Here is a 26366-nt window from a genome sequence, read left to right as displayed (position 1 = left end):
CAGAAAATAACAATCATTTCAAACCAGAGACAATGCATTTTTTTTCCTCATTTATTCAAATTCACTGCAGGAAGTAAACACTAAAAGATTAAAAAACACAACAAAAAGTTCACACTGCAGTATGTACAGTTTCATGACATCACATGAAGAAATTAAATTTCTAATAAAAATGACAAATTATATTACTGAGCATATCGCATCAAAATTGGTTGTGTAAACCCCAGAATTCATACCATGAATGGTAATGTGCTTGTACTCCAGTACACTGGAATACTCCTGGTATATTATTATGCTTCCAATGGGATTAAAAAATTCATGAAAGTAGTTGTGTGAATTCTTTATGTTGAAAAGTGGTTGACTTGATTTAAAAAGTTTTAAGACCCTTGGATTCAAAGCACATTCTTTCACAAAGCTTAAACCACGGAAGTCATGTCCAGAAATGGAATACTGTTATGTTGGGATGAATATCTGATCTGACTGCTTAAGACATTTTGCCAAATGCACAGATGCACAGGGTCCCCCATGCACTTTTCATGCAGCAGGTAATCACAACTTAAATAAAAGGCTTACTCTATACATTTGTCCAGACTTGCAACTGTATACACACATGCACAATTTTTAAACCTGTCTGATTATATTTACACTTATACATGGAATATACAGAAACCAAAGAGATTAAAAGGCTTTTCTGTTGTATTAGAACAATACAAAATATGTATTTTTCATTAAGGAAATCACTATTTACATCACCTTTAAAAACCAATTTTAACATCTTCATGTAACAAGTCAATATATATATATATACATATTATATATATATATATATATAAAATATATACTCTCACCAGTTTACTCTTCTGTAAGATGCAGCAGAGAATAAACAGGTAATGCTACCTTACTGATGTCAATGAGAGCTGTAGTACCCTTTCACAAATGACTTTATTAGGAAGAAATTGTCTAGATATCTAAAATAGTCCTTGAAAATGTGTATATGTGCATCCTTGTATCTACATATGCATAAATGAACTGCATTTATGGATGTAGGCCCTTTCTCACCGCTCTTCTTTAAAATCATACTAAACTCAAATTGGGGACACTCTAGTAAATCAGAACAGGTTTCTTTGTGGTCATGTTTATTTATATATGACATACCTTCGTTTCTTTGACTGCTGACAACAGTAACAACAACAACAAAACAAATGACCAACCAAAGAAACAAACAAAGAAAGCAAAGCTGGCCCTTGATGTTCTTTTTCCTGACCTAAGGTTCACCCCCTTGTAAAAGCCCATTTTCCCCTAACCAAGGGGGAATATCAATATTTTTTTCTAGCATACTTCTAAGGCTCCAGACCTTTCACAATGGCAGAAAAAAATGACTTGGTTAAAAGCTTATTTATACAGTGTAGACAATAAGATTGTCACAGAATAAAGATGGGATGGAGTTGAATATCTTCACTGGCCAGTGGAATTTTCATGATGTAGCATAATATTCGCTCCTATTATTTTATAATATATCCAGTAACTATTTACAAATTATTTTGAGAAAAAAATAATCATTTAGGGTTTTAGATCATATTAGGAAATAACGCCCATTTTTAATATAAAAATCTTAGAAACAACCTCAAGTAGAACAATTTCAAATAGACTTCCTTCTAATTAACAGTCGATTATATAACAATTTTTTGATAGGTCAGTTGCTAACTCAGCTCACAATTAAACCCAAAAATATCTGGTGAAAGAACTGTGGATTGTAAAAACTGAACTGAAAAGCATGGACTTGTTTCAAGATAGAAACCCCATGCGGCTCGATAATACATTAAGTTCTTCCAAGAAAACATCAATGTTTACTTTTAATCACTATTTTAAAATAACAGACCCGATGGAGTGATTGTGTACAAATCTGTCATGTATATGTGCCCTTTGTACTTTTTTGTTTAGTCAATCTGAGTTTAGTGCCTTTCTTGGGTTTGAAATAAATGTTTTCATCTTTGTCAGCACTGTTCTTAGGACAATGGTTTTAATAGAAGTTAAGGATGTATTCAGGAGGAGTCGCCAAACCATCCTGGAATCACCTGAGTTTGGTAAGTGGCCCTGTTATTCCATCCCTAAGGCTAATTAAGTAGATGTTACTCATTAGAACACACAAATAATCACAGATTTTCCTGAGATGTTGAGCCAAATATGAAAGTTGTCCCCTCCACCCGATTTTTTTTTTGTCATAAAAAGTATTCTGAACCCGATTTCCAAAGTCATAGCAGTAATATATGAAGTACAATATTGCAAATTTTGAGTTGATGTGTGACTGTACTGGGGAAAATACAGGCATCAAATAGTTTGTTCACAATCCTGTGTTGAGAGAAGTCATAGGCAATGGTTTCAATTTTCAAAATTCAAATTTCAGTGTGCAGAAGAAACACCTAGGGAGTATATTAAGATGCAGAAGGAAGATTCCCAGGTCCACTTAGCAGAGATTCTTGTTCTGTAGATCTGAGATGCTGCCTAGGAATCTGCATTTTAAAACAAGTGCTCCAGATGATTCTAATGCAGGTGGTCTGAGTCCAACTTTAAGAAACCCTGGTCATAAGACTCACAGGTACCACAGAAACGGTGAGAAGTAGCTTTTACAAGAGATGGTGAAAACTGTCCAAAGAAAAGCCATTTTGCTTGTTAAAAACAACTTCTTATTTCAACTATTCAGGAAACCACCTGAAGATACATGTTAACTTTCCTAATTCTGTAAAAGGAGGAATATTAATTTAGTAAAGTAGTTAAAATACAAAAATGGAAATCTGCCTTTTTTTAAAGATCTATCAAACTTCCATCAATTGTAATCAATGTTTACTAAGTAGTACAAGGTTTAAAGAAATATAGTATATTGAAAAGGATTGGGGTGGGGCAGACACATTGAGGAACCACAAAACCCCTTCCAAGAATTAAAAATAAATGTGTTTTCTTTCTTTTTTTTTTTTTTTTAGCAAAAGTGAAAAATGTAAGCATATTTTTTTCTAATTTGTTTTTGAACTGAAAAAATGAATCAGTATTAGGTTCTTTGATTCAATAATTATCCTTTAAGGAGTTATTATTTAACAATTTGGACTTTAAAAAAACGTGTTATGTATGCTGACTTCTGAAAAGCAAAATAAAGTACCCTAATAAAGGCAGCAATGCATTAATCCACTGTGGGTGGAGATTCACATTTTAATTTACGCCTATTATTTATGATTAAAAAAGAATATCATTCATGGGCTACTCACAGTTGTTGTCTGATGCATAAGAAGGTGTTAAACAACCAATTGCTAGTTCAGCAGCTTCCTCATGACATCTAATGTAAAGCAAGAAGTAGTATGCATATTTAAACATCACAGTAACCAATTCTTTTCAAAATGAAAAAGTTTCAATTATACCATGCTTTTCTCAAATCATGCGCTTATTTATACAGATCTCAAGTTCATACTAGTTAGTTTTAAGAAGATCCAAAGATGGATGGCAGGTACATTTTATTCTGATTCTTTTTTTATTGTTAGCACGTTTCCCAGAAGTCCATAAACTTCTCCATTTGCACTGTGTGGGCGAGAGGCATTATTTCCCATATGGCTATTGTAAGTGCTTCTTAAATTAAAGAAAGAAGCTTTAGTTTCTGCAGCAGGAAGTAACTCCTCTTTGATTGTAACCTGTGAGATACTTTCAGCAGATGAAGGCTCCCTCCAAATGTCCTTGTCCTGTGTTTCTCGACTGGTAACAGAATTGCCTCCTTTCTGGAGCATGTAATACAGTATTGGGTTAGTTTTGGTCAGTCTCGGAGAGTCTTTCTCATACTCATTCTTATCCACATCTGTGATAACCCACTTGATGGGTCCCTTCTCACTGGGCACGGAACACCCATTCACAAGCCCAGATTCTGGTCTAGACCCTGCACAGCCCAGGTGCTCAGGGAAAGGAGGGCTCACAGGAGGTTTTCCTACACCGGGGTATGGAAATGTCCTGTGGCCCATGCAGCTGTTGGGCTGAGCTGCACTGTACATCAGTCCGTTCAAAGAAGAAATGCTGAAGTCAGGCTTGCTATTGGTCACAGTGCTTCTGTGTCCTTTTTTTTTACTGTCGACGACAGAACTACTCCTGTGCTGAGACAAATCTCTCACACAGTTTTCTGAGAGAAGCAGCTGTTTCAGAACGTTGAAGCTTTTGCTCTCTCTGGCCCAATTCCTGTGTTCGCTGTCACTCACTGAACCATGGCTGGCAGGATATTTAAACTCAAGATCATTTCTGCTAAGCTTCAGCTCTTGCTGGTTAAGCAAGGACCCATACAGCACCTTCGGAGCACTGGGACTGTTTGCAGCATCGACTATGTTATTTCTCATCTTTTTAAATGGATTTTCTAATGGCTCAGTATGAAGCTTCCTTTTTTTAGGGACCATGCAAAGATTCTTTGAGTCTACAAGTGTCAGTTCACTATTTCTTTGACTGCTGTCCAGGTCATCAGCCGGGTGACTCTCTTGGTTTTGTCTCAGCAGTCGACTTAGCAGACCGTTCTTAGAGAAAGAAAAATCCTGAGGTGAGACCGGCTCCGATTTGAAGTCCTCAGATGCTGGTAAGACAGCTGTGCTTCCCTGCAAGGCAGGAGCCACGCCTAAGAAGGGGGCACCCTGAGCGTCGTGGCTCAAGGGCACATTTGTGGTATGCGTATGCAAGTCATCGCAAGGCTCAGATTTTATTTTCACCATCAATATTTGTTCACTTAAAGCTCTATCTGTATGTTCCTGAGTACTTTCATCTCTTAAGGGCATCTTCTCTTTCTTTTCGGGCTTCCCTTTGTTGGGGTTTCCCAGCAGCAACTGGAGGACGGTGCGCCTTTCAAGCAGATTTTCTATTTCAGAACCAGAAAGTCCTGGTTCAGGACCTGTTGCGTGACTGCTGAATGCTTTATTTTCTTCAACTGCATTTGTTTTATTTGAGAGCAGAGGGCTATTTAGTCTATCAGTCATACCTGTAGGTTTCTCTGTGTTTACACTCAGCAGCTGTTTACTGGGTCTCTGCTCTTCCCCTGACACAGAAGACTGCATTCCACACTGCGCTAAATTTTGTAACAGTTTACTGGCACTGAAAGTGGCAGAGTTTTGTGTGCCTTCATTTTGGACTGGTTTCTCCCCTTGCGATTCTTTGCTTTTTGTAAGGTCCATCAGGTGGTTCGATGCGGTATTCGTTGGCTTTTCAGACTGAGGGCCGCAGGCATACAGTGGGGAATTCCATTTGATGACCAGAGAGTGTTGGGAAAGGTTGATGGGAGACTCGGCTTTGGTGGTTGCAAGTAATGGTGGAGTGCTCACTGGAGTAGTCCTGCTGGTACTAGGGCTTTCTATGACAGAAGTCCGCGTGTAATTATGTGTGCTGAACTTTGTCCCATCACTGTGTGGTTCCTGAGGGCTGTTGTTTCTTTCTACATTTTCTTCATTCTTATGGCCAAGTAGCAACTGAAGAAGGGTTACTTTCTGGTGCGAATTTAGCTTAGAATTCTTTGAGGTATCTTGATCTTCTTTGATATCTACTTCGGGGACTTTGGGATCCCAAGTGTTTAGCAAGGACTGAGTTAAGTTATCCAGAGAAACAGGCTGGTCAGGTTCTGGTTTTTCGATTCGGTGTTTGCAAGACAAGTCTATGGGAACACAGTTGGAATATGAACTTTCATCACCACTGCTATCATCTGTAAAACTAGGATTGTTATCCGAGTATTCATCAATAGTTGTAGGTGTACTGCTCTCCTCAAAAAGGCTTCCTTTCTCACTATGACTGTGTCCGTTCATTGGCTTAGGTATGGTCTGGCTTTTAAGGAGATGTAAAAGCAAACTATTATTAGCAGCTTGTTTTGCATTGCTTCTTTCCAGTGAGTTCTTATAGCCTGCATTTTTGGGGGAAGAAGGAACAATACCCATCGGAGTTTGAAATGTTGTACTTTTGCTAGCCATTAGTTTGTTTGATGATACTCTTGCCTGACCATTAAGATGGCTTGACATTCCTTTTGAGAACTGGAAACTGCCCACATCCTTTCGGCCATTTTCTTGTAATCTGGCCATAGCAGCAAGTCTTTCACTTGCCGCCTGATTTGCATTTTGTGTCTTTAAAGCATGTTCTCGAGAATACTGCTGTAAATGGGCTTCGCTTGAAAGGAGTAATGCTAATTGGCTACAAGCAACACTTGGCTTGGGTGAAGTGGCAGGACTAGCCCTTTTTTCCACCATGCTCGCGACAGCCTGTAACCTCGCAGCACATGACAAGGGTTCACTCATGACCTTTGTGCCACTCTGTCCAACATGATGAGGTGACTCTACGAACCTATCTCTGATGAGGTTTTTAGTTACGTCAGGGAGACTGGTATCAGGCTTTTGATCTTTAGCTTTACTTTTCTTCAGCAAAGTTTTTAAGTGACTTGATGCGACACCGTAGCACCTTAAATCCTTCTCCACTTTTAAAGAATTATGACTGAGGGCGTATCCTTGCTCCTTGAGGCTCTGCCTAATCTGTTGTGACAGAGCAACAGTCTGCAGCCTAGAGCTGAACGACTGAAGCAAAGAGGCCAGTACCGTGTTATCCTGTTTGCCTTTAGGCACACTGTCAGCCATGCCAGCCAGCAAAGCTTCCTTCTTTACGTTTAAATTTACGATGGAATCAGACAGCCTCTTCCGCTTCGCTGCATTCCAGTCCTCAGAAGACTGCAAGAGTCTGGCTTTTTTGAGATGCAGCATGCCAGATCCCTGATATGTATGTGTATTGAGAACTGGACCATTACTTTGACAGGTGGGAAATGCATTACCAGAAATGTTAAAGTTCTGATCTTCTTCATTACAGCCAGCAGACTTTTTGTCGATGGCAGTACCTGATCCCTCTGCTGCCTGATGCATTAGTAATCCTTCTAGGTAAGTTAAAACAATAGAATCCTGGTGCACATCAGAGCCAAGCTCTTCTCCATGAGTCATGTTCAACAGAAGTGTTCACAAAGGCTTGGTTTCTATTCACTTTGAAGAATGGTTTTCTGTGGGTGAGTGAGACGTAACTTCAATTAGTGAATGTCGGTTTCTCACCTTCCATAGTAATTAGACAGAGGTGTACTGTTCCGTTCCGACCGGGATTGGTCTGCTGGTTGGCAATGACGAGACAAAAGGCAGGCAGGCTCCCAACGCAGCCTGACTGCAGAGTTGATAACTCCCAAGCAAGAAGCAGCAGCAGAATTCCTCAACACACAGGTCTGCAGCAGCAAGCAGATAGAATCCTTAGTGAATATACTGCTTCTCCTTCTTCACCTTTTGTTCCACAATTAATGCAAATATCAGTGTTCTATAAAATAAATAAATAAAAATAGTTAAGGAGGTGAAGCATTAGAATTATGCTGTGATACCTGGAAGCAGAAAAATACAGCACTTGTCAGTTTCTAAGTGTATATATACAATATACATATATATGCATTGTAGTCACTTCTTCAGTAATTTATGTTGTTATTCCTATTAAATTGGAAATCTCTACTGGAAATCCTATGGATTAATCCATATTGTTAAAATGATCCAATCAGAGAAGAGAAAATACTTTAATGTTACGTAACTGTCTTCAAAAGTCCACCAAGTTTCTGAATTTTCATAAACACCTTTCTGCAAAGTGATGTGAATGCTAAGTCTTTTCTGTAGCACCACAGCTCTATGAGGGGCTAGAATGAGCTTCCTTACGTTATGAGGAGCTTAGGAAGGAACAAGAGAAGTATCAAAAAAGGAAAAGAGATCCACGTGACATGGACTCAATCTAACGAGTGTGATGTGAGGTTGAGGCCGACACAATGGATTCACTTCTGATATCATCCCCCAAACATCAGACATCCCATAAGTAATCTGGAGCATTTCCGTTTTCAAAGACTTGGAAGCCCTAACAAGTATAAGATTCTTTTGTAGGCCTGTGCAAATTGTGAGTCTTAGTCGTACAAACGTTTACATATCATCACAAGCTTATTCACCCCTAGTTCTTACCACAACTTATTAAAAACAGAAGAGTGATCCTTCAGATGCTCATTCAGGTCTATCAAAGGCTTAACGTATCTGTTTTAAAATCCCCACACGTGTGCTCCATGTAGAATTTTTTAAATGAGGTCCATTCCTAGCAGATGCAGAATACAGGTTACAGGTGAATCTATAGCCCTAAGTTTCTAGAATGTTCCTAATATATAATAAAATACTCCTCCTCCCTACCCATGCTATCTCTTTGTGTGTGACACTGTTATCAATAAGGATAAAATGTTACATGTGATTAAAAAAATTTTTTTAGAAGACTTCAAGTCATTATTTAAAAAAAATGTATTAGGGTACTTGCACCAATTTTTAGTTTAGAAAATGTGGTTACTGTAACACATAAAAGTATAACTATGTGTTTACACTAAGCTATCACATCATCCTGTAGAAGAGTGGGCAAGAAACAAATTTAGAATAGACCTGAAGGAAAGAGGAATAATCGTTCTCAGAAAATTCTAAGTTAAAGTGGTTATTTTTCATTAATTTCTTTGAAAAGAAAATTCTGTAAACAGCACCAATTACATGAACAAGAAGAAAAAGAGCTTTTCATAGAAACCTGTTTTTTTTTTAACTTTTTAAGGTTAAAATCGTTTGATTTAAAGCCAGTATTATTAACCTGACTCATTTTCTTTCAGTGGAAAGGCAACCAACCACATTATTTTTGAATCACCGACATATAGTTGGCTTACTTGATTTTACATACATATTACTTAAGAATGCTGCCAAGTGTTGAACACTACCTGAGCACCGTCAGTTACAAATACCTAAATGTCAACACACATTTAAAAATTAGGCTTTTTTGGAGATTTGCAAGCAATATATTTAACAACTGGAATATTTTACAAAATACTGTGATTCATTAGCTTGTCAGTGGATCTACTGGTTTATTTTTTTTTATTTTTAAATTTTTTTGCGGTACGTGGGCCTCTCACTGTTGTGGCCTCTCCCGTTGCGGAGCACAGGCTCCGGACGCGCAGGCTCAGCGGCCATGGCTCACGGGCCCAGCCGCTCCGCAGCATGTGGGATCTTCCCGGACCAGGCCACGAACCCGTGTCCCCTGCATCGGCAGGTGGACTCTCAACGACTGCGCCACCAGGGAAGCCCCCTACTGGTTTATTTTTAACTTCAACAATGATTTTAAATATTAGAGCTTGTATACATGTCTATTTAAAAATATTCCATACTCTCTTCATAAACAAAATAAGGAAGAGACTTGACTTGTACAGCAAACACTTGTTAAAGTGATTTCTGCGGAAAGGGAAAAAGAATTATCCAAAATATTTGGTTTATGGAAGGTAAGAAGGACCAAAGGGAGTAAAAGTACTGAGGGGGCAGAAAAAAAAAGAATAGGAAAAAGAATTCAAATGAAGGTCTCACAAATTTTGCAACTTTCATGAGGTTTAGAAGGAAAAATTCAGTTTAGAAACTAAAATACATTAATAGCCTGTCTTTAAACATTGGGTTCGTAGGCATGATAGGCAAAATGAAGAAAGATTTCTTTAATGAACACTAAAAATACATACATACATATATATATATATATATATATATGTGAATGGGAAAAAAATAAAACCTACCCAGTGATAAATTAAAAGCTGACTGAACAATGTCTATTTCAACTTAGCTGTCATTTTTATAGGGTGATTCCATAAAATTTTTAGAAAAAGTTTTCTGGTTTTAACAAAAAATTTAGTGTAACATTTATTATACCAAGAAATGACTTAAGTTTGATTTTGGAATTATCAGTCTAAATCAAAATCAACTCTTTATAATTTTAATGAATTCATTTAACCCTCAGTATACCAAGAAAAACAGTCATCACCATTTACCATCTGGGTCCAAGAACATTTCATCACTACTTAGGTCAACTTATGAATAATTTACAGAAGAATAAAGAGATAATGTAAAACAACTTCGTTAGAATTTTTAATAAGAATTTACACATGGCAAACCCAGTTCCTAATTCTATGTTTTCCTGGTTTTGAAGGATAACATATCTGAAATGGGCAAGGCACTTTGGAACTGACAGCTCAACTACTGTCATGCACAAACCTGGAAATACCCTGTAAATACCAGTTCCAGATTTCAAATACATGTCTAAAAGGTTCTAGCTTAATCATCACTTCTGAGTCTTCTTCTTGTACTTGTATAATTCAAAATGTGTTACTTTGGAAAACTTGGACAGCTCAAAATTATACTGAGGAAAGAGGGACAGAAATCTTCCTTGTTACGTAATTGCAAAATATTTTTTCTATTTTTTAGATTTATTAATACCAATTACAGTGATCAATCCAAAGAATTATGTCATTTTCATGTCATCTACACTTCCTTCCAATCTCGTTACACACCAGCCGTGTGTATTTGTACACTTCTGTTTCAAAAAATGTGGGTGTGTCAACATCATAAAAGAACCAAGAAAGGGCAGGCGAGGTTCTTGTCACAAAATACTGAATGAAGTCCTTCCTAATAAGCAACTAACTGGAGGAAAATACTGTTATTTCCTTTTTGTCTTTAGGACTATATTGTTATGGTAACTATGTGAAGTGATGGATATGTCAACTAACCTCACTTTGGTAATCATGTGCATATCAAATCATCACATTACACACCTTGTAAAATATGATATGTCAATTATATCTCAATTAAGCTGGGGGAATAAGAACTATATTGTTCACTCATTGATCCTTGAGTTTGAGAAAATTCATCTTGGATACTGTCATCTGAAGAAAACAGTCCGAAATGTTGCTTATACACTCAATGTCACCATCATCAATCATGTATAGAATGCTACTATCAGTCTCTTCGCACTCATCCAGTGACTCATCTAATTGAAGCATCTTCCTATGCCAACTTTCTTCTCTTTAACATTAGGGATGGAAAATAAAAAATACTGAATTCTCAACTATACTTACTACAAATTTAAAACAAAATAGAAAGACTACAAAGGTAATCTCCAAACATTTTTTTACACTCTTGAAAGATAATACAGTATTAACAGGCTATGCTATTAGAAAACTGAAGATGATACATTAATGATGACATATTTCACTACTGCATCATCTTTCTAGGCACTTTCATTAACTTCCTTTGGCTTATATAATCTTAGTCTTTATATCATACAGTTGGAAGTAAATGATGAATTAATTTCCAAAATGATAAAAGGGCAAAATGATTAAAGATACAGGAAAAATAAGATCACTAAGATTCCATAATGTATGTTTGAGTCATAAAAAGTTCCAATGGATACACAGGGTAATAACAAGATATCATGTTTTTTTCCTATTGAAAACACATTCATTGAAACATTAAAAAAGAATAAAAGTCATATAATACAATCCTTCCTACCAAACAAACAACTTCAAACTAAAACTGGGTTCAAAGAACCCTGACTGTGTACCAAGGGTTAATGCATTTCAAGATAATTTAATAAAATTCATGTATAACCATTTTACAGTGTTAAAATTATAAATGAAATCCTTTTATTAATATAAAATTGTTTATAAGCATAAAAATATCTTTAAATTTAATAAAATTGAGATTTTATTGGTCCACTAGCATGCAGCAAAAAGAATTATTGTTGTGGCAGGACAGAATTATTAAAAATAAAATCAAACCAAACCATAAATGAATTTCAAGCAGTCTTGGCCATATGAATAGATAGATTTTGGCAAAGATCCAAGTTTCAATATGCAGACTAGTTTAATGAAATATCTAGTAAAATGCTTGAATTCAAAGTACGTTTTTCTAAAAAGCTACATTTAAAAAAAAGAACTTGAAAAATAAGACTCAACATAATGTAACTTTTTTCTTAGCGCTTTAGTTGATAAAAGACAGTTGTAAATAATTTGCATATTAACAATTCCTAACTAGGTGTTATATTGATTCTCTAAAGCAAAATATTTCCATTGCACTGTTTTACATTTTCTATTTGGAAATGGTTTATTAATAAGCAAAGGGAAAATTCGCTGAATATTTAAACACTTTTATAAATGGTAAAGTCCAAGTAAAAAAATTTTACTTGGATAAATGAAGGACGCATCTAATAGGATTCTTACACGTGGGACTACTTTTGGTTGAAAATACATGAGAAAGGTCTTTCTCTAGCTGTATTTAAGGAAAGGATTCAGTATCTCACTAGTAATCAAATTCTCCACTAAAAACACATTTCAATGATTAAACATCTATGAAGTCAACTTTGTATGCTATTTAAATGACGTCTAATGAATACCTCACGACTTCCAATTGTTTCCATGAAATCTCCAATTTCTTCTGCATTATCAAGTAACACCTGTTTGAGTATTGAACTGAAAGGTATTTCTGCAATGCCACTTTAATGAGCATTTGGATTCTTGGCTCTGATACCTCAAAATGCAGAAGGAACTGAGAGGCTACTCCTCTTGGACAATATTACCTAAGTTTCACTGTAGAGTACTTTGGGGATGCAATTTTATGCACAAGGAAAGACAAACATTAAGATGTTTCAGTAAGCATTAGAAGAAAAATATGTAAGTACTAAGAAGATTCAAAAGTCCTAATTATTGAAACTTTTACTTAAGCAATACAAATCCAGGTAAATGATTCAGAGAACTCTTGGTGGTCTCCAAGGTGAGACTTTGAAAGAAAGTTTTAGGAGCTGAACAGGAAAAAAAAAAAAAAAAAACAACAAGAAAAATATATCAAGAAGATGTAACTCCAAACATTTTATGCAAATAGATGAGATTAGCTTTCTAAACCAAGGGCCGATGAAAAGTTAGAATATATAAAACCCAACACTTAATGTCACAGAACAATAAAGGAAAGTAAAATTTCAGATAATGGTCCTGGACTTCAGTGAAAAGTGAAGAATATAGTGAATCCTCTATTATAAATTAAAAGTTAGTTTTTGAAAAGAAGTTAAGAAAAATAATAAAAGAAATGTTCGATTATTGCCATTTTACAGCTGAGAATAATAATGGGCATCGTAAAGGAGGAGGCCTGGTAATTCATTTATTAGATATACTTCTAAGTTTTTGAAAAATAAATCAGAATTAGTATATGTCCTTTCATATAATTTAAATTCCAAGACAATTTTCGATGTAGCATTATCTATCAAAAGATGTTCAACCTGATGGGTGCCAAGAAAATACTTACCTGAAAACATTTTGCTCAACTGAGGGCCTTAACATTTAAAATTAGACCACAAGAGCTTCTGGCCCTGTCCCAGGGGTTCTCATTTTAGGTGTAAATACTCTTCAGAGATTGGTAACAGAAGCTACTGACACTGTAGTGAGTAAAACAGCTGCCCAGATTGCTCTCCATTGCAACCTGAGGGACTTACATATTTTTGCCCAAGGGCAAATTTGCTCCTACCTTCCAGGCCCATCAGCTTTAACTTGCTGTCAGCTGCTTCCACAGGAGTAAAATAGTGTCACTCACTTTCCCTATTAAGAGACTCACTAGGAGACGTTAGTGCTTGACTGACTTGAGTGTTCAACAGGACATATGTATCTGAGGACCTCTTCAACTCTAAAATTTTATTTCTATGATTCCAAGTAATGTATCAAACTGTAGTTGATAAAAATGACAAGCATTTTCACCAGAAAGATGACAAGCTGTCATAAAAGTTGTGGAAATAGCCCTGACCAGTATGTTCTATCGCCTTTTTAGTGAATTCTAGGGGAAGGAAATGATTTTGAAACAGCCATACACCCTACCCATTCAATCCCCCAGTTGTTTATCTTCACTACTTTCTTTACTGGGGCACAGAATTTCAAACAGATGTTTATTTAAAAGCTAAATATGAGCTTATTTTCAAACTGGAGCTTCTGCTTATCTCTCAATGACTATATACTGAATAAAATGCAATAGTAAAGATTTAAGACCCTTGATGACATAGACAAACGCATGAGAGAGGTAAAAAACATTATCCTGGAGACAGCAACATGTATCCCCTATAAATGATACAGTGAAATAAAGAAGAGCTTCTTTGTTCTGAATTATTCTCAAAAGGCTTATGTCTATGAATCAGATTCAGTAAGTCCACTATCCATTTTATTCTGCCTGTGTAGTTTACATAAAAATTTAATTTATAATCAAAGTTAAGAGTATAAAGTTCGAGATTTTAAATTAAAAAGGCTCACAGAATCAAAGGAGCTAGAGAGACAGAGCTTAACTGCCAAACAATTTCTACTCCAAAATGGAACACCTTCATGGATGCTGTGCTGTATTACCTTGAAAACACAGAAACTAGAATATTTTTAAATAAAATTAAATTCTAAGTGTAATTTTTAGAAATTCAGGAAGAGAATTATTATATGATAAAGAATACTGATACTCAGCATTAACATTAATGTCTGTTCACTGCCTTCAGTTAAACAATAGTTTCTCTGAAGAAACACAAAACAATTATTAACAAATTATTTGGTGGCACATAAGTGTGGAAAAAAGGGTTTAAATATAAAACTAACAGGGTAGAGCTTCTCCTTACCTTTTCCAATAGCCCTTCAAAGTAACTGGTGCTTTCTATCAGATTTGAAAAGCATAATAATTTCCAATGTCTATCAAAATATGAAATATAATGGAAAATGGTGATTTCTTCTCCTGGAATTGTTTGAGTGTTTATAGTATGTGTGTGTATATATATAGATATATACATATCTCTATATCTATATACACGTTACATATATATGTGTATATATACATGTGTGTGTATGTGTGTGTGTGTGTGTGTATATATACATATATATATATATATATATATATATATATATATATATATATATATATATATATATATGTATGTGTGTGTGTGTGTGTGTGTGTGTGTGTGTATATATATATATATATATATATATATATATATATATATATATGAACATTCTTTGAGACTGGAGCATAAATCCTATTAAACTCAACTATAGTTTCCCTAGCCCTAAAATAGATTTGACATACAGACATAAACACAAGGTCAAGGTCATAGATCAGTAAGAAAGATTACCAACAGAACTGATGTAACAGCTGGCATTGATCCTGGGGCTTTTAGTACACTTACCAGACACTCTGCATTTACTCACAGGGGTACACTCTGTTTTAAAAATGTTCCCCATCTTTGAAGACAAGATCTTTATGCGCTTTTTGTTATAAAGTATGTTCTACTAAAAATGTTGTACTGGATCACAGAGTATAAGAAAGAGAGTAGTGTATGTATGTTTCAGAATCATGAGTTTTTACATGTGTGTATGTATATGTGTAGGTATTCTTGGGTATTTATTTATTCATTTGTTATAACTGATCCTTGCCACGTGACAACTTTGAAACTGATTTTACAGGTTCCTGAATCGACCATGCTCCCCGACACCTCTAAGCCTTTGTACCAGCTAAAATGCAAACTGTCTTATTTCTCAACGTCTTGGGTCACTTCTTCCCTAATACACAGATCTAACTGCTAAAAATTGGTTCAACCAGAAAAACTTTACAATGTGTCCATAGTCTTCCATGATAATTTCCAAATTATACATATATGAAGAAACTTTGGTTATCAACAGCAGCAATGGAAGTGACTCTTAATGGAGTATATTATTGAACAGTATAATTATCTAACAAAATCATGCCTTTTGTTTCAGCTGCTCAAACAAGATGCTTAATTTATCTTAAATTACATTTATGAAACCAAGAGTTATGTGATGAATGTTCTTACTGAAGCATTCTGACCAAGAAATTATTTTTAAGAATGCATAATGCTGTTGGGGTAAATTTATAATATAAAAGCCTTCCTTGTTAAATTAAGCATCACCTGCTGTAACTTGATTAACTTGCAAATTATGATACATGAACATGTAAATGTTCTCGATTATCAGTTTTTTATTTTGCAAAATTATTTTTGATGAATTAAGTAGGTTGGCATGAAAATACCAGAATTATCCTATCCTAGAAGGTCTGCTAGTTTCTCAATAACAAAGGAAAAAGGAAAAAAAAAGTTATCAAATTAAATACCACTGAAAATGGAACTTCCTTTACCAGGCAGAAGCAGACCAAGGGTATATCAAAATTACCAGTAATGGACACCCATTTGTACATCAAACTTTGATCACAAAATCTATTGACATATTTTTTAGTTTAAAACAAACAGAATTCCTTGTAAAATATACTATATTAAAGTCTATTTAGAGGAATCACTTACCAATGAATAAATATGTTCTGGGTGAAAGTGCCACCTTGCTGTATGAACTCTGACTTGATTTTCCAGAAATTATAAAAACATATGACACCACGCTTGCCCATAATGGCCCAGAACACAAAGCTTTCTAGATTGAGGGCTTTAGCCAGTCTGTGGCAGAGAAGTATCGCTACAGACACAATCCACGGACAGAGAGACATCGTGGTGATATGTGTAAAGGGAAGAAAGAGGTCAATGAACTTAACAGGCTCCCACCCCAGGGGATCAGTGAGCAAAACAACAAGAATACGCACAATGTACCTGGAGAATTTCTATGTCTTTAAATACTGACAGGTAACGTTAATAGTAACAGGTAACGTGCTAAAATACGTTCTTCAGCTAGGGAGATAAAGCTACTGGCACACCGTCAGTAGGTTATTTATTTTAAGTGGTTTCATTTTGACTGAGAAACTACCACCCATACCTTTCCACAACGTCTCTCTTGCTCATCAGTACACAGAAGCAAACGTCTGAAGTAATAATCTTAGGAGCTATGGCCAGGGGCTGCCAACCTGAGACCTGCTACCCAGGTGTCAGGCACGTTCAGTCCATGAGCAGGGACAGTCTGCATGGCCCTGGCCATGGCACCTGACACTCAGCTATAGACTGGAGTGTGGGTAGTGAGGAGGCTTTAGAAGAGGCTCCTACGAGCTGGAGAAGAAGCAGGAAGACCAGTCTAGGTCACATAGGTCTGTGCCTTCCTGACTTCACTTACTGGACCAAAAATATTTCAGAACAACCTTTACTTTAGCAATTAAGATCATCAGAAACAATTACTACTATCTACTATAAGCATTATTTAATAAAATATTTTAACAGCAAAAAATGAAATACTTTAGCTTTGTGAGAATTTCTATCATATACATCATTTTTCTTGTTTTCTTTCTTTTTATTCTGGTGGAGATAGAATGATGACACATGGGCTGGCACGTATATACCATACTGAAACTTCTCTGTTCAGTACTTTGTTCAACTCCAGTATCAATTACTTAAATTCTTATGTCAGTATTTCCTCTATTTATATTTTGCTTTATTGGTTTGGTAGTTATCACGCTTTCAATTGTAGCACTTAATATAAAATGAATAATTTGTTTCATATTTAAATTCTTGCCATTACCCATGAGGAGATGAGTAAGACGTAACAGTGGGAAAAATAAATGTGATGCAGAATAAAAAGAAAAGAATCTTCTGCTCAGTGCCCTTCCCTACCTCTTCACCCACACAATCCCTACCACCATCATCATTTGATGAAATATATCAGAATTAAAAGATGTTCCACTTACCCACAATCAAGCTAAAGGAATAAGATATCTTTTCTATTCTGTAAGTCTCAGCTGAGGGCTATACCCCCCTCCCTCCTCCTTGGGCAGCCTTCCCTGAACTATACAGGCTGAGGGCAGTTTCTCACCTCTGGGACTCCACAGCACTCAGTAGATCTTTCAATCATCTCATCACAAAACTGTAGTTTGCATTGTTTATGCAGGGCCCTCAACTAGAATGTAAACTCCTTCTGGGCAAGGATTACGTCTTTGTCACCGTACATCCCAGCACCTGGCAGAGACAGCATTTCCAGTAGAACATGCAACAAGTCAAACTCCTAGAGCCTCAGACTATAAAACACGGGGTGTACCATAATTCTAAGGTAACTTAAGATTTGAAACGATGTAATAATGGTAGTTATAATGTTTGGTTTCAAATTCAAGACATCATCCCCCTCTCTGAACATAAATTAACCAAATAAATTAAAGAGCAATAAAGTACTTTATTCTATGCAGGAAGTTCTGCGGGTTTGGAAAACATATGTGACTAGTATTCTGCTAGAAAAGTACAAGATTTAAATATTTATGAGGGTCTTTAACATCTGTTCATAAAAAAATGATCATATTCATCCAGTTTCCTCTAACCAGTGTCTTCCTGGCTAAGGTTTGTAAGACATAACATGCCCATAGACTACAGACAAGAATGAGCAAATGTTTTAAAATTCTGGTATCATAAAGCTTTTCACCATTTTCCCCTCTCAAACTACTCACTTCACAGGAAGTTGAATAAAATCCATTTACACTAAAATATTTCACTGTTAAATTTTCTTACAATGGAGATGTATTTAAGAAATGGAAGTATCACATTGAAAGATTTAATCCCTAAAATCAGACAAATCAAACTCTTCCTAAAAAAGAGTTATAATGAAATGGGGAAAGAAAGCCTTTATGAATTAACTTTGTATCACATATTAACCACAAATGAGAAATTATTTCTCTTTGTCCATTTGAAAAATCAATCACTGAAGTATATAATACTTATATACCAAACAACTTGAACCCTTTAAATTGTGCAATAAAGATGAACTCAAATTGGTCAAAGCTATTCTTAGGATGATCTTTTTCATTTGAACCTGTATTTGCTGAAGAGCTTCAAGCATGAGCTTTTACTGTGGCTGGCTAAATAAAAACAATATCCTGCCATAAAGTGATTCAATTAGAATATGTGAACGTGATCAAATTACTTTAAAAAGACTATATCTGAAAATCTAAAAACCAATTCAACAAAAACAAACATTATCCAAGCAGGTCTGGAATACTGATGCAAGAAGAGTCAACATGTCATTGCCCTGCCTTTCCTACTTCTTCCACATCTGCATACTGCTGTTAGCAGCAATGTAAAATCAAGGCAATTCACTCCTTTGACCTGTACTGAAGGGGTAAGCTTCCGGTCCCCACTTGCTTCATGGTAGGGTATCAAACCTAAATGTTTCTGAGGTCTGAGGAGGCTAAGAAGTCATGTAGGTCCAGAAAATATCTAACTTTGATGTAGATGGATACAAGCTTGAACACACATTTTTCTACAATGTACAATAAGATACTCTTTAATATATATTAAAAACAAAATATATCACACTATACTCCAAAAGCTATTTAGGCATTTGTTTTAAAGTAATCACACTATCAATTCAAACTTCCTTGTCTATCATAAAATATTGTAGGGTTTTTGGGCAGACACTTTATTCACTTGGACTAATGACTTGTTTTTAAAGCTAAACTGACAAATATCCTAGCCTCCCTAATGCCGGGAATACAAATTTATGGAAGTTGTACAACAATGGCAGAACAGCTAATTTTTATGAAGAGAAACCTATTTTCCTATGATGGCTCTACCACTAGCTATCATTTTCCTAACAGCAAATAGATTCTACAAACATAATGAATGAGACCAATTTAAAAGTCAGGAGACAGTTGAAAGGTCATCTGCCTAATCAGTCATCCCATCCAATGCTTAAACACCTTTAATAAGCTATTTGCTAACACTGGTTGTCTAGTTTACTTCTGAAAACTTCTAGTGACCATGGATTGTATTCCAAGGTGGTATCTTTTGGAGTCAGATGGCTCTGGGTTCAATTTCTGGCTCTTCCATTTGCCAGCTGTTTGACCTCCTCGGGCAAGTTAACTACTCTTGAAAGTTTTATTTTTAAGTGTGGAAAAACCAATACCTATTTCACAGAGCCACTGTGAGGAATAAATCTGACAGTGCTCATACAGTGCTCAGCACAGTGCCTGGGCACAACGCAGGCACTCAACAAGGATTATCCATTATTCAGAGAACTCATTCCATATTTGCACAACTGCAGTAGTATGATATTCTTCCCTGCCCTGGGCTATAATCTGTCTCCTTTATCTGATCATTAGTCCTTTGTGGGGCCACAGAAAACAAGGCTAATCCTTCAATTATCCTTCAAACATTAGAAACATTATTCCACTGACTAAGTCCAGCACCTTGTTAAGGTCTAGATAAGACAGTTAAATTCCACTGTTGAAGGAGTCTAGCAAAGGACAAACAAAGGAAGACACATGCACCTGGGTTCCAGTCTGCAAAGATGCAATTCTTTATAAATTCTCGACCGGCCAAAGTAGTGTATAAATGTTCCTGGGAGTTCTCCACCACAGGCTGTTGACTCCTACTGAGTTTACTATACATTAAAAAAGCCCTGCTTCTCCCCAAGTGCTTTAAGCCATACTTCCTCCTCAAATGAAATGCCAAGATATGTTTTCTTTGATTTTTCTCCTGGGGTTGGTTAATATTATATTACCTTCATTTGCATTTTAACAAACAAGCAACTGAGTGATCGGTTAATTGGCCAATAAGTGGCTCATCCAAAATTAATTTAGGGAGACTTCCCTGGTGGCGCAGTGGTTAAGAATCTGCCTGCCAATGCAGGGGACATGGGTTCGAGCCTTGGTCCGGGAAGATCCCACATGGCGCGGAGCAACTAAGCCCGTGCGCCACAACTACTGAGCCTGAGCTCTAGAGCTCGTGAGCCACAACTGCTGAGCCCACACGCCACAACTACTGAAGCCCGCACGTCTAGAGCCCATGCTCGGCAACAAGAGAAGCCACCACAATGAGAAGCCCGCATGCCACAATGAAGACTAGCCCCCGCAGCCAAAAATAAGTAAATAAATAAATTTATTTAAAAAAAATTAATTTAGGGTCTTCTGAGTTCCAGCTTTCCCTATTAGTTTAAATTGCCACAGACTATAACAATGGTGAATTTGAAAGCATTTGGTAAAGCAAACGACTCTGTAGCACCTGGAGAACTTTGGATTACTTTTCCTACTCTAAAATCTGTGTCTGCTGTTGTCTCTTGTTTTTATTAGAAAGGTCACGAAGCACAGTAGTTAAGAGAACACTCTTTGGCTTCCTCACTCTGCCATTTGTCAGTGGGTGACTCTAGTCAAGTTACCTATCCATTCTGGGGCTCCGTTTCTTTAGCTGTAAAATTAGAATCATAATAGTACCTACCTCATCAAGATGTTCTATTACATGAAATATGCCTGGCATTTTCTAAGCATTAGATTAACGTTACATTATTCTATGGACGGAGCTCCAGACTAGAGGACTTTCTCAAAAAAACTTTCTTCACTTTCACCCCACATAAAGCTCCTTGAGAGTTGGGACTGTCTTTGGCATTTGTATCTCCATGCCTGATATTTTCTGTTAAATGCTTGAACATATTCTATATATATCCTGTAAAACTAAAAAAATACTTTGGATCTGTAATTTAATAACCTAGCTAATTAATTCCTTAATTTTGTAAGACATGTTTACTTAAACCAAAGAGTCATTCATTTCATGCACAGAAGATACCTATCATTTTTCCTTCCCTAGACTTTTCTTCATGAAGAATCAGGGGAATGGACCATGTTGGGAATGTGACTAAACTGGACCAATTCGTTTCCTCTCTTGGGATATATAATTCAAAGTGACTGAAAACCTTCATTTTGGGGTTGCTTTAATAGGCCACATTTCACAGATTAGTATACAGAGGAGTCAGGATGCTGAGAGAAAAGAACGAAGTAGGTACAGAGAGAGAAGCAGAGATGAGGAAGGCAAAAAGGAAGAGAGAGAGAGAAGAGACAGCAAGGAGTTGATGAATGGTTTTCCAGTTTCAAGAAAGTGCAGTGCACTCCTATCACTGGGTTCCTGAAGAGCCTGCTGCATGCCTCTAATAAATCTCCCTGTACTTGAGCTTTGTTGAGTAGGCTTCTGTTCTATGCAGTTGCAGCATCCCTAAGATACGGCAGTAGTACTATGTAAGAAAAACTACACCTTTAAATCCGTGGTTTAAAGACCTCTGCACATATCAACGCTCCTTTCCCTCACTTGTCCTACAGTACCTCTACCTCATGTATGGTCTACCTCCAACACATATCTCCGATTTTCAAATGGGGACAGCCAATGACACAAAGAGGTAAATAAGATGTTCAAGGTCACACTGAGAGTTTGTAGGGACAGAGCTGATAAAAGAATTTCAGATTTCTTATGCCCAGGGGCCTGAACTAACCAACAAACCAGCTGCCTCCCTTGATGGAACTAAAGTATGCCAATTATCCAAACTGTGTAGGAAACACTGACCAAAACAGGGGTTAATTGGACATTGGTTGTTTTAATTCCATAAGCAGCTCTTTCCCTGAGCTATCCTGGGAGTGAATAACATACCTTTTGCAGGGATGGGAAGGAGGCCAGCACAGGCCATCTGGCTGAACGTGTCCTTTCGTCAAGTTATCCCTGCAGCGGTGTGAAACTTACCGATGTTGAAGAACTTTACAGTTTAATTTGTTTTATCATTTTCCCTACTCCATTGAATTTAAAAGTAGGTAAGTCTTTATTTTCATATGAGCCAAGCAGTTTAACTGACTCTGAAGTTACTGAATCTACATGAATGTATATATTCATGAACAATTTACTTAGACCATGGCCACTAGTAAAGAAATGAAGACTCATTTTTCTTTTCACATGAAAAGTAAAACAAAATATTGATCTTCCTCTCAATCAAGGAAAAGAAGGAACCATGAAAGAACACAGGTAGACTATTTCCTTGTCCATTTTCCTGACCTCGTCCCCTTTGTCATTTTGCTAAGATGACAACAAATCTGGACTATTCAATTCAAGAGCGCTTCCTAAGACCTCAGAGTCAGAACCCATCAACTGGTTTCAACTCATGACTCTAGTACCACTAGCCAAGGGCATAGCCAAGAGCTGTTCCAGCCCTGAAACATGTACTTTTTTTCCTCCATCCGTTCTTTCTTCCTGCCTTCCTCTACCCCTCCCAACCTCTCAAATGGTCTACTTTCTCTAATTCTTCTTTCCATCTTTTAATTCCCAAGTCTTAAATTAATTCTACCTGACTTACTCATGGTGCTGCTGGCGTTCAGAACTACGAAGGCTCCTGATACTGACGTGAAGACCATATTTCCTATGTTGGGAAATGTGTATGAGGTGGGATGGGGTGGGTTATTAATACTTAATAATGCAGGTATTAATGTCCAACTGTGGGTCAGACCAGGGTTGTCCAAGCCCTAAATGATGAGCCCTGAGCAACCTGCAAGGCCTTGAGAATGAATGGATGAAAAACAGGCAAGCTCAGGGGGAATGCCTTAATCTAATACACAGCCTAGGTACTATGCCTATTAGCTAGAAGATGGTAAGGGTCCATGCCAGGGAGCTATAGCACGAACCAGATAAGAGGTAATAAAATCTTAAGGGAGATGCTGGTATTCAAGCTGTATGTATGAGCAGACTGGAAAGTGAATTCTTAAAGTGGAACCTAGCAAAAAGGCAGGTGGATGGGTTATACTGAAGTTGGCAAGGAAATAAAGACCAGATGGTTCTTGCTCAGAGGGCCAAATAGCAAAATATCACACAAGGGGGATCTTGATTCAGCCACCTCTACCATCTCTAGCAAAATATGCCCATAAACGGTCATGGCATCTAACAGCAAGCAGCATCACACTCTTATAGTGCCTGCAGTCAACGTTCATTAGTGAAGCTGGGTGGGTGGGAAGCAGGGTTACCCTGGGTCAGGCAAGGCCAGGTTATACCTAGGGATTCCAGGTACTTCTTTAATTTCATTTGCTGCTGTAAACTACGGGGTTTCCACCTGTCTCCAATTCTTCTTAAATAAACTTTGGTGGGGCCCTAGATAACAGCCTTGGCCCAAATGTTTCAACAACACTTGCCCAAAGGTAGGAGTCAGAAATAACAACTACTCCATGGTGGAATAAACAAGAAGAAGAGGCAGAAGGTTCCACTGCCACAGTTCTCCAACTATGTCTCACTCAATTTCTTCCTGTATATCAGGTAAAATGCTTCTTCCTTTCAACAGGACCTGTGTGGGATCAACATAGGGAAGACACTGAATCCGGCCAGATGGACCAACTCCTGGAACTCTGGGGCTATGAGAGACAGTGAAGAAAGAAAAAAGTGACCAAGTGTTGTCATCTTTTTGTGCCTCACTTTACTCATTTAAAAGCACTAGGCTCAACAAGAGCCTCTTTAAGATTCTACTGCATCTCCCCGGCTCTAGTTATTTTAGCTCCATATTTCGAAGTCCTTGAGAATGTTCTCAATACAGCTAAGAATAATCACTTTGCCTTTCTTTTTCTTCTGCATCATTTAGGACTGATGCTCCTTTCGGGGGTAAGTATGTGTTCCCACTCTAGATAGAATAAAATGCTTTCTTTCATCCTCCCTCTTACCCACAGAAGGGAGATGTTTATAAGTGTTACTCCAATTTTTTTGCAGTCGAGCTTTAGAGGCAATTTCATGGATATCAGAAGGAAACAAAAAGACTTACATAAATGATACCAATTTTCAAAAAGTAAACAGAATAAAGAAATTAATGTGCTCTTTTATGAGAAGAAAGAAATTAGAAGAAACATGGCCTTGTTCCATTTACTTTCCTCCCCAGCAATCTTAGAGCCCAGGCATATGACAAGAATTTGCCCATATACTCCCAGCATTAAAGTAGAAGATGACTACAAATGTTGTCCATTTATATCTGAGATGGTCAGAAATCTCATCCAAAATTAAAAGGCGGTTTTTCCTTTAAGACTTTCTGCCACTTCTCTGACCACTGTTTTCGCCTCTACTCTGAATACTCAAGGAACTCAGCCTATTTTTAAATAAATTACAGAGGCAAGGATATCACTTAAACAATTTAACCTACAAATTAAGTTTGACTGAGTTTTGTGGTTTTTGATATAGTAATAGAAATGGTTTATAAGTTTCTGTATTATATTATACTTACATAAGAGAATACCATTCAAACTTTCCAAACCAAAAACTTAGTATTTTTCCCCCCCAAAATCTAACTGTAAACACAGGTTTGCTACAAAATTATTACTGAAGTTGATTTACCAAGTAAGGTGTCTCCTCCGCTTACCCCCTCACAAGTACATACACTGCAGGAATACTCAGAAGAATGACACAAAGGGGAGAGAAAAAAACTCTTTCAATCTACTAAAAACATCTACAGTGTACTAAAAAAAAAAAGTCCCCAAATTTGTCAATATTTTTGTTCTAAATATATTATTCAGTAGCATAAACACTGTGCAGTAGAAACGGCTGGAACACATGTTCAGAATAAAAGGGCTAGGTCGAGTTCTGTATAACCAGCAAAATGGAAGAACAAAATTATACATTGAAAACTGCATACTGGAACAAAACTAAGTAAGGACGTGCCTTGAATCTCTACTATATAATCAAGAAAAATGGTCATCAGATAGTTGATACCAGTCAAACCTTATTTGTAAAAATTATGTCTGAGAAGGGATAGAAATGGTTAAACCTTCTTAAAATCTCTGTTCAATAATCGCTTTTCACTTATTTAGAAAGAATTCCAATAGGAAGAGCACTTCTATGATTAGAGAGGGTAAGCTTTGTGTTTTGCAGTGTTAAGTATTTAGACCTGTGTGTTATCAGTGATGGACCCGGGGACAAAAGACGACTGGAAAAAACCAACTAAAATCGAGAACAGTAACAACAAAAAAAATCAGGACTGAGAAACTCAACTTCATAAACTATTTTACAGTCCTATGTTGGCTACTGACAGGACTAGACACCATTCCAATCCACCAGCTGTCAATCTTAACAATTGAAGATGAAGAAACTCTTAGAGTCAAATTTTCCACAGCTTACTTCTGAAAGACCTTCTTTTCCACCTTCCAACAATCTGTATAATAAAAAATTCCTTCCAGTTTTCATTTCTAAAAGATACCATGAGCTTTAAAAATAAAAACACTGGGGCTCATCCACTAGCTCTGTAACTAGGTAAATCTGTTTGAGTCTCAGTTTAATGTGTATGATACCAACTTATCTAATAGGACAGTTGTGAAAATTAGATAACATATATAAAACATCCAATAAAGCAAGTCCTCAAGAAATGCTACCTTTTCCCTCTTTATGCTCCTTATATCTCTAATAGTTATTGCTAATAATTTACATAAATGCTTTTTTAAATGATAGCTTACTCTTTTTTTCTTTATTTGTTTATTTATTTTTGGCTGCATTGGGTCTTCGTTCCATTCTATGAATCTAATGACACTAACTTGTCCATTTCACTATTACTGGACGTTTAAGCAGTTTCTAACAGTTTGTATTATGAATAGCACTGCTGCGAATAACTTGTTCACATTTCTGAGTTTTTTTTTTAGGATAAGGACTCACTAGGTCAGAAAGTATAATACTCTTTTTTTTTAATTTTTAAAAATTTTTTGCTGCGTTGGGTCTTTGTTGCTGCGCGTGGGCTTTCTCTAGTTGCAGCGAGCGGGGGCTACTCTTCGTGGCGGTGCACGGGC

The 26366-nt window shown here is 36.6% G+C and overlaps 1 protein-coding gene across 17 annotated transcripts in view; it reads right to left on the bottom strand.

The window, feature by feature from the left end:
* The window catches only part of NRIP1 (nuclear receptor interacting protein 1), a 185424-nt gene that overhangs the window by 87223 nt on the left and 71835 nt on the right, over positions 1 to 26366 (bottom strand). For 11 of the 17 annotated variants that reach the window (XM_027102328.1, XM_027102369.1, XM_027102306.1 and 8 more), the window contains one exon: positions 34 to 7326. In XM_027102328.1, the coding sequence (XP_026958129.1) occupies positions 3498 to 6968 (3471 nt within the window). In that variant the 5' untranslated portion in view covers positions 6969 to 7326 and the 3' untranslated portion in view covers positions 34 to 3497. Of the gene's footprint in view, positions 1 to 33; positions 7327 to 26366 lie in introns of those variants that run through there. The other 6 variants (XR_003431978.1, XR_003431981.1, XR_003431982.1 and 3 more) reach the window with 4 other exon arrangements.

Source organism: Aethalodelphis obliquidens, unplaced genomic scaffold, assembly GCF_003676395.1.
Source record: "Aethalodelphis obliquidens isolate GAN/ISIS:26980383/991018 unplaced genomic scaffold, ASM367639v1 scaffold1, whole genome shotgun sequence".
In the NCBI taxonomy this organism is placed as follows: domain Eukaryota; kingdom Metazoa; phylum Chordata; class Mammalia; order Artiodactyla; family Delphinidae; genus Aethalodelphis; species Aethalodelphis obliquidens.
The sequence above is the reverse complement of the archived record's forward strand: the minus strand, read 5'-3'. Positions and strand labels throughout refer to the sequence as shown.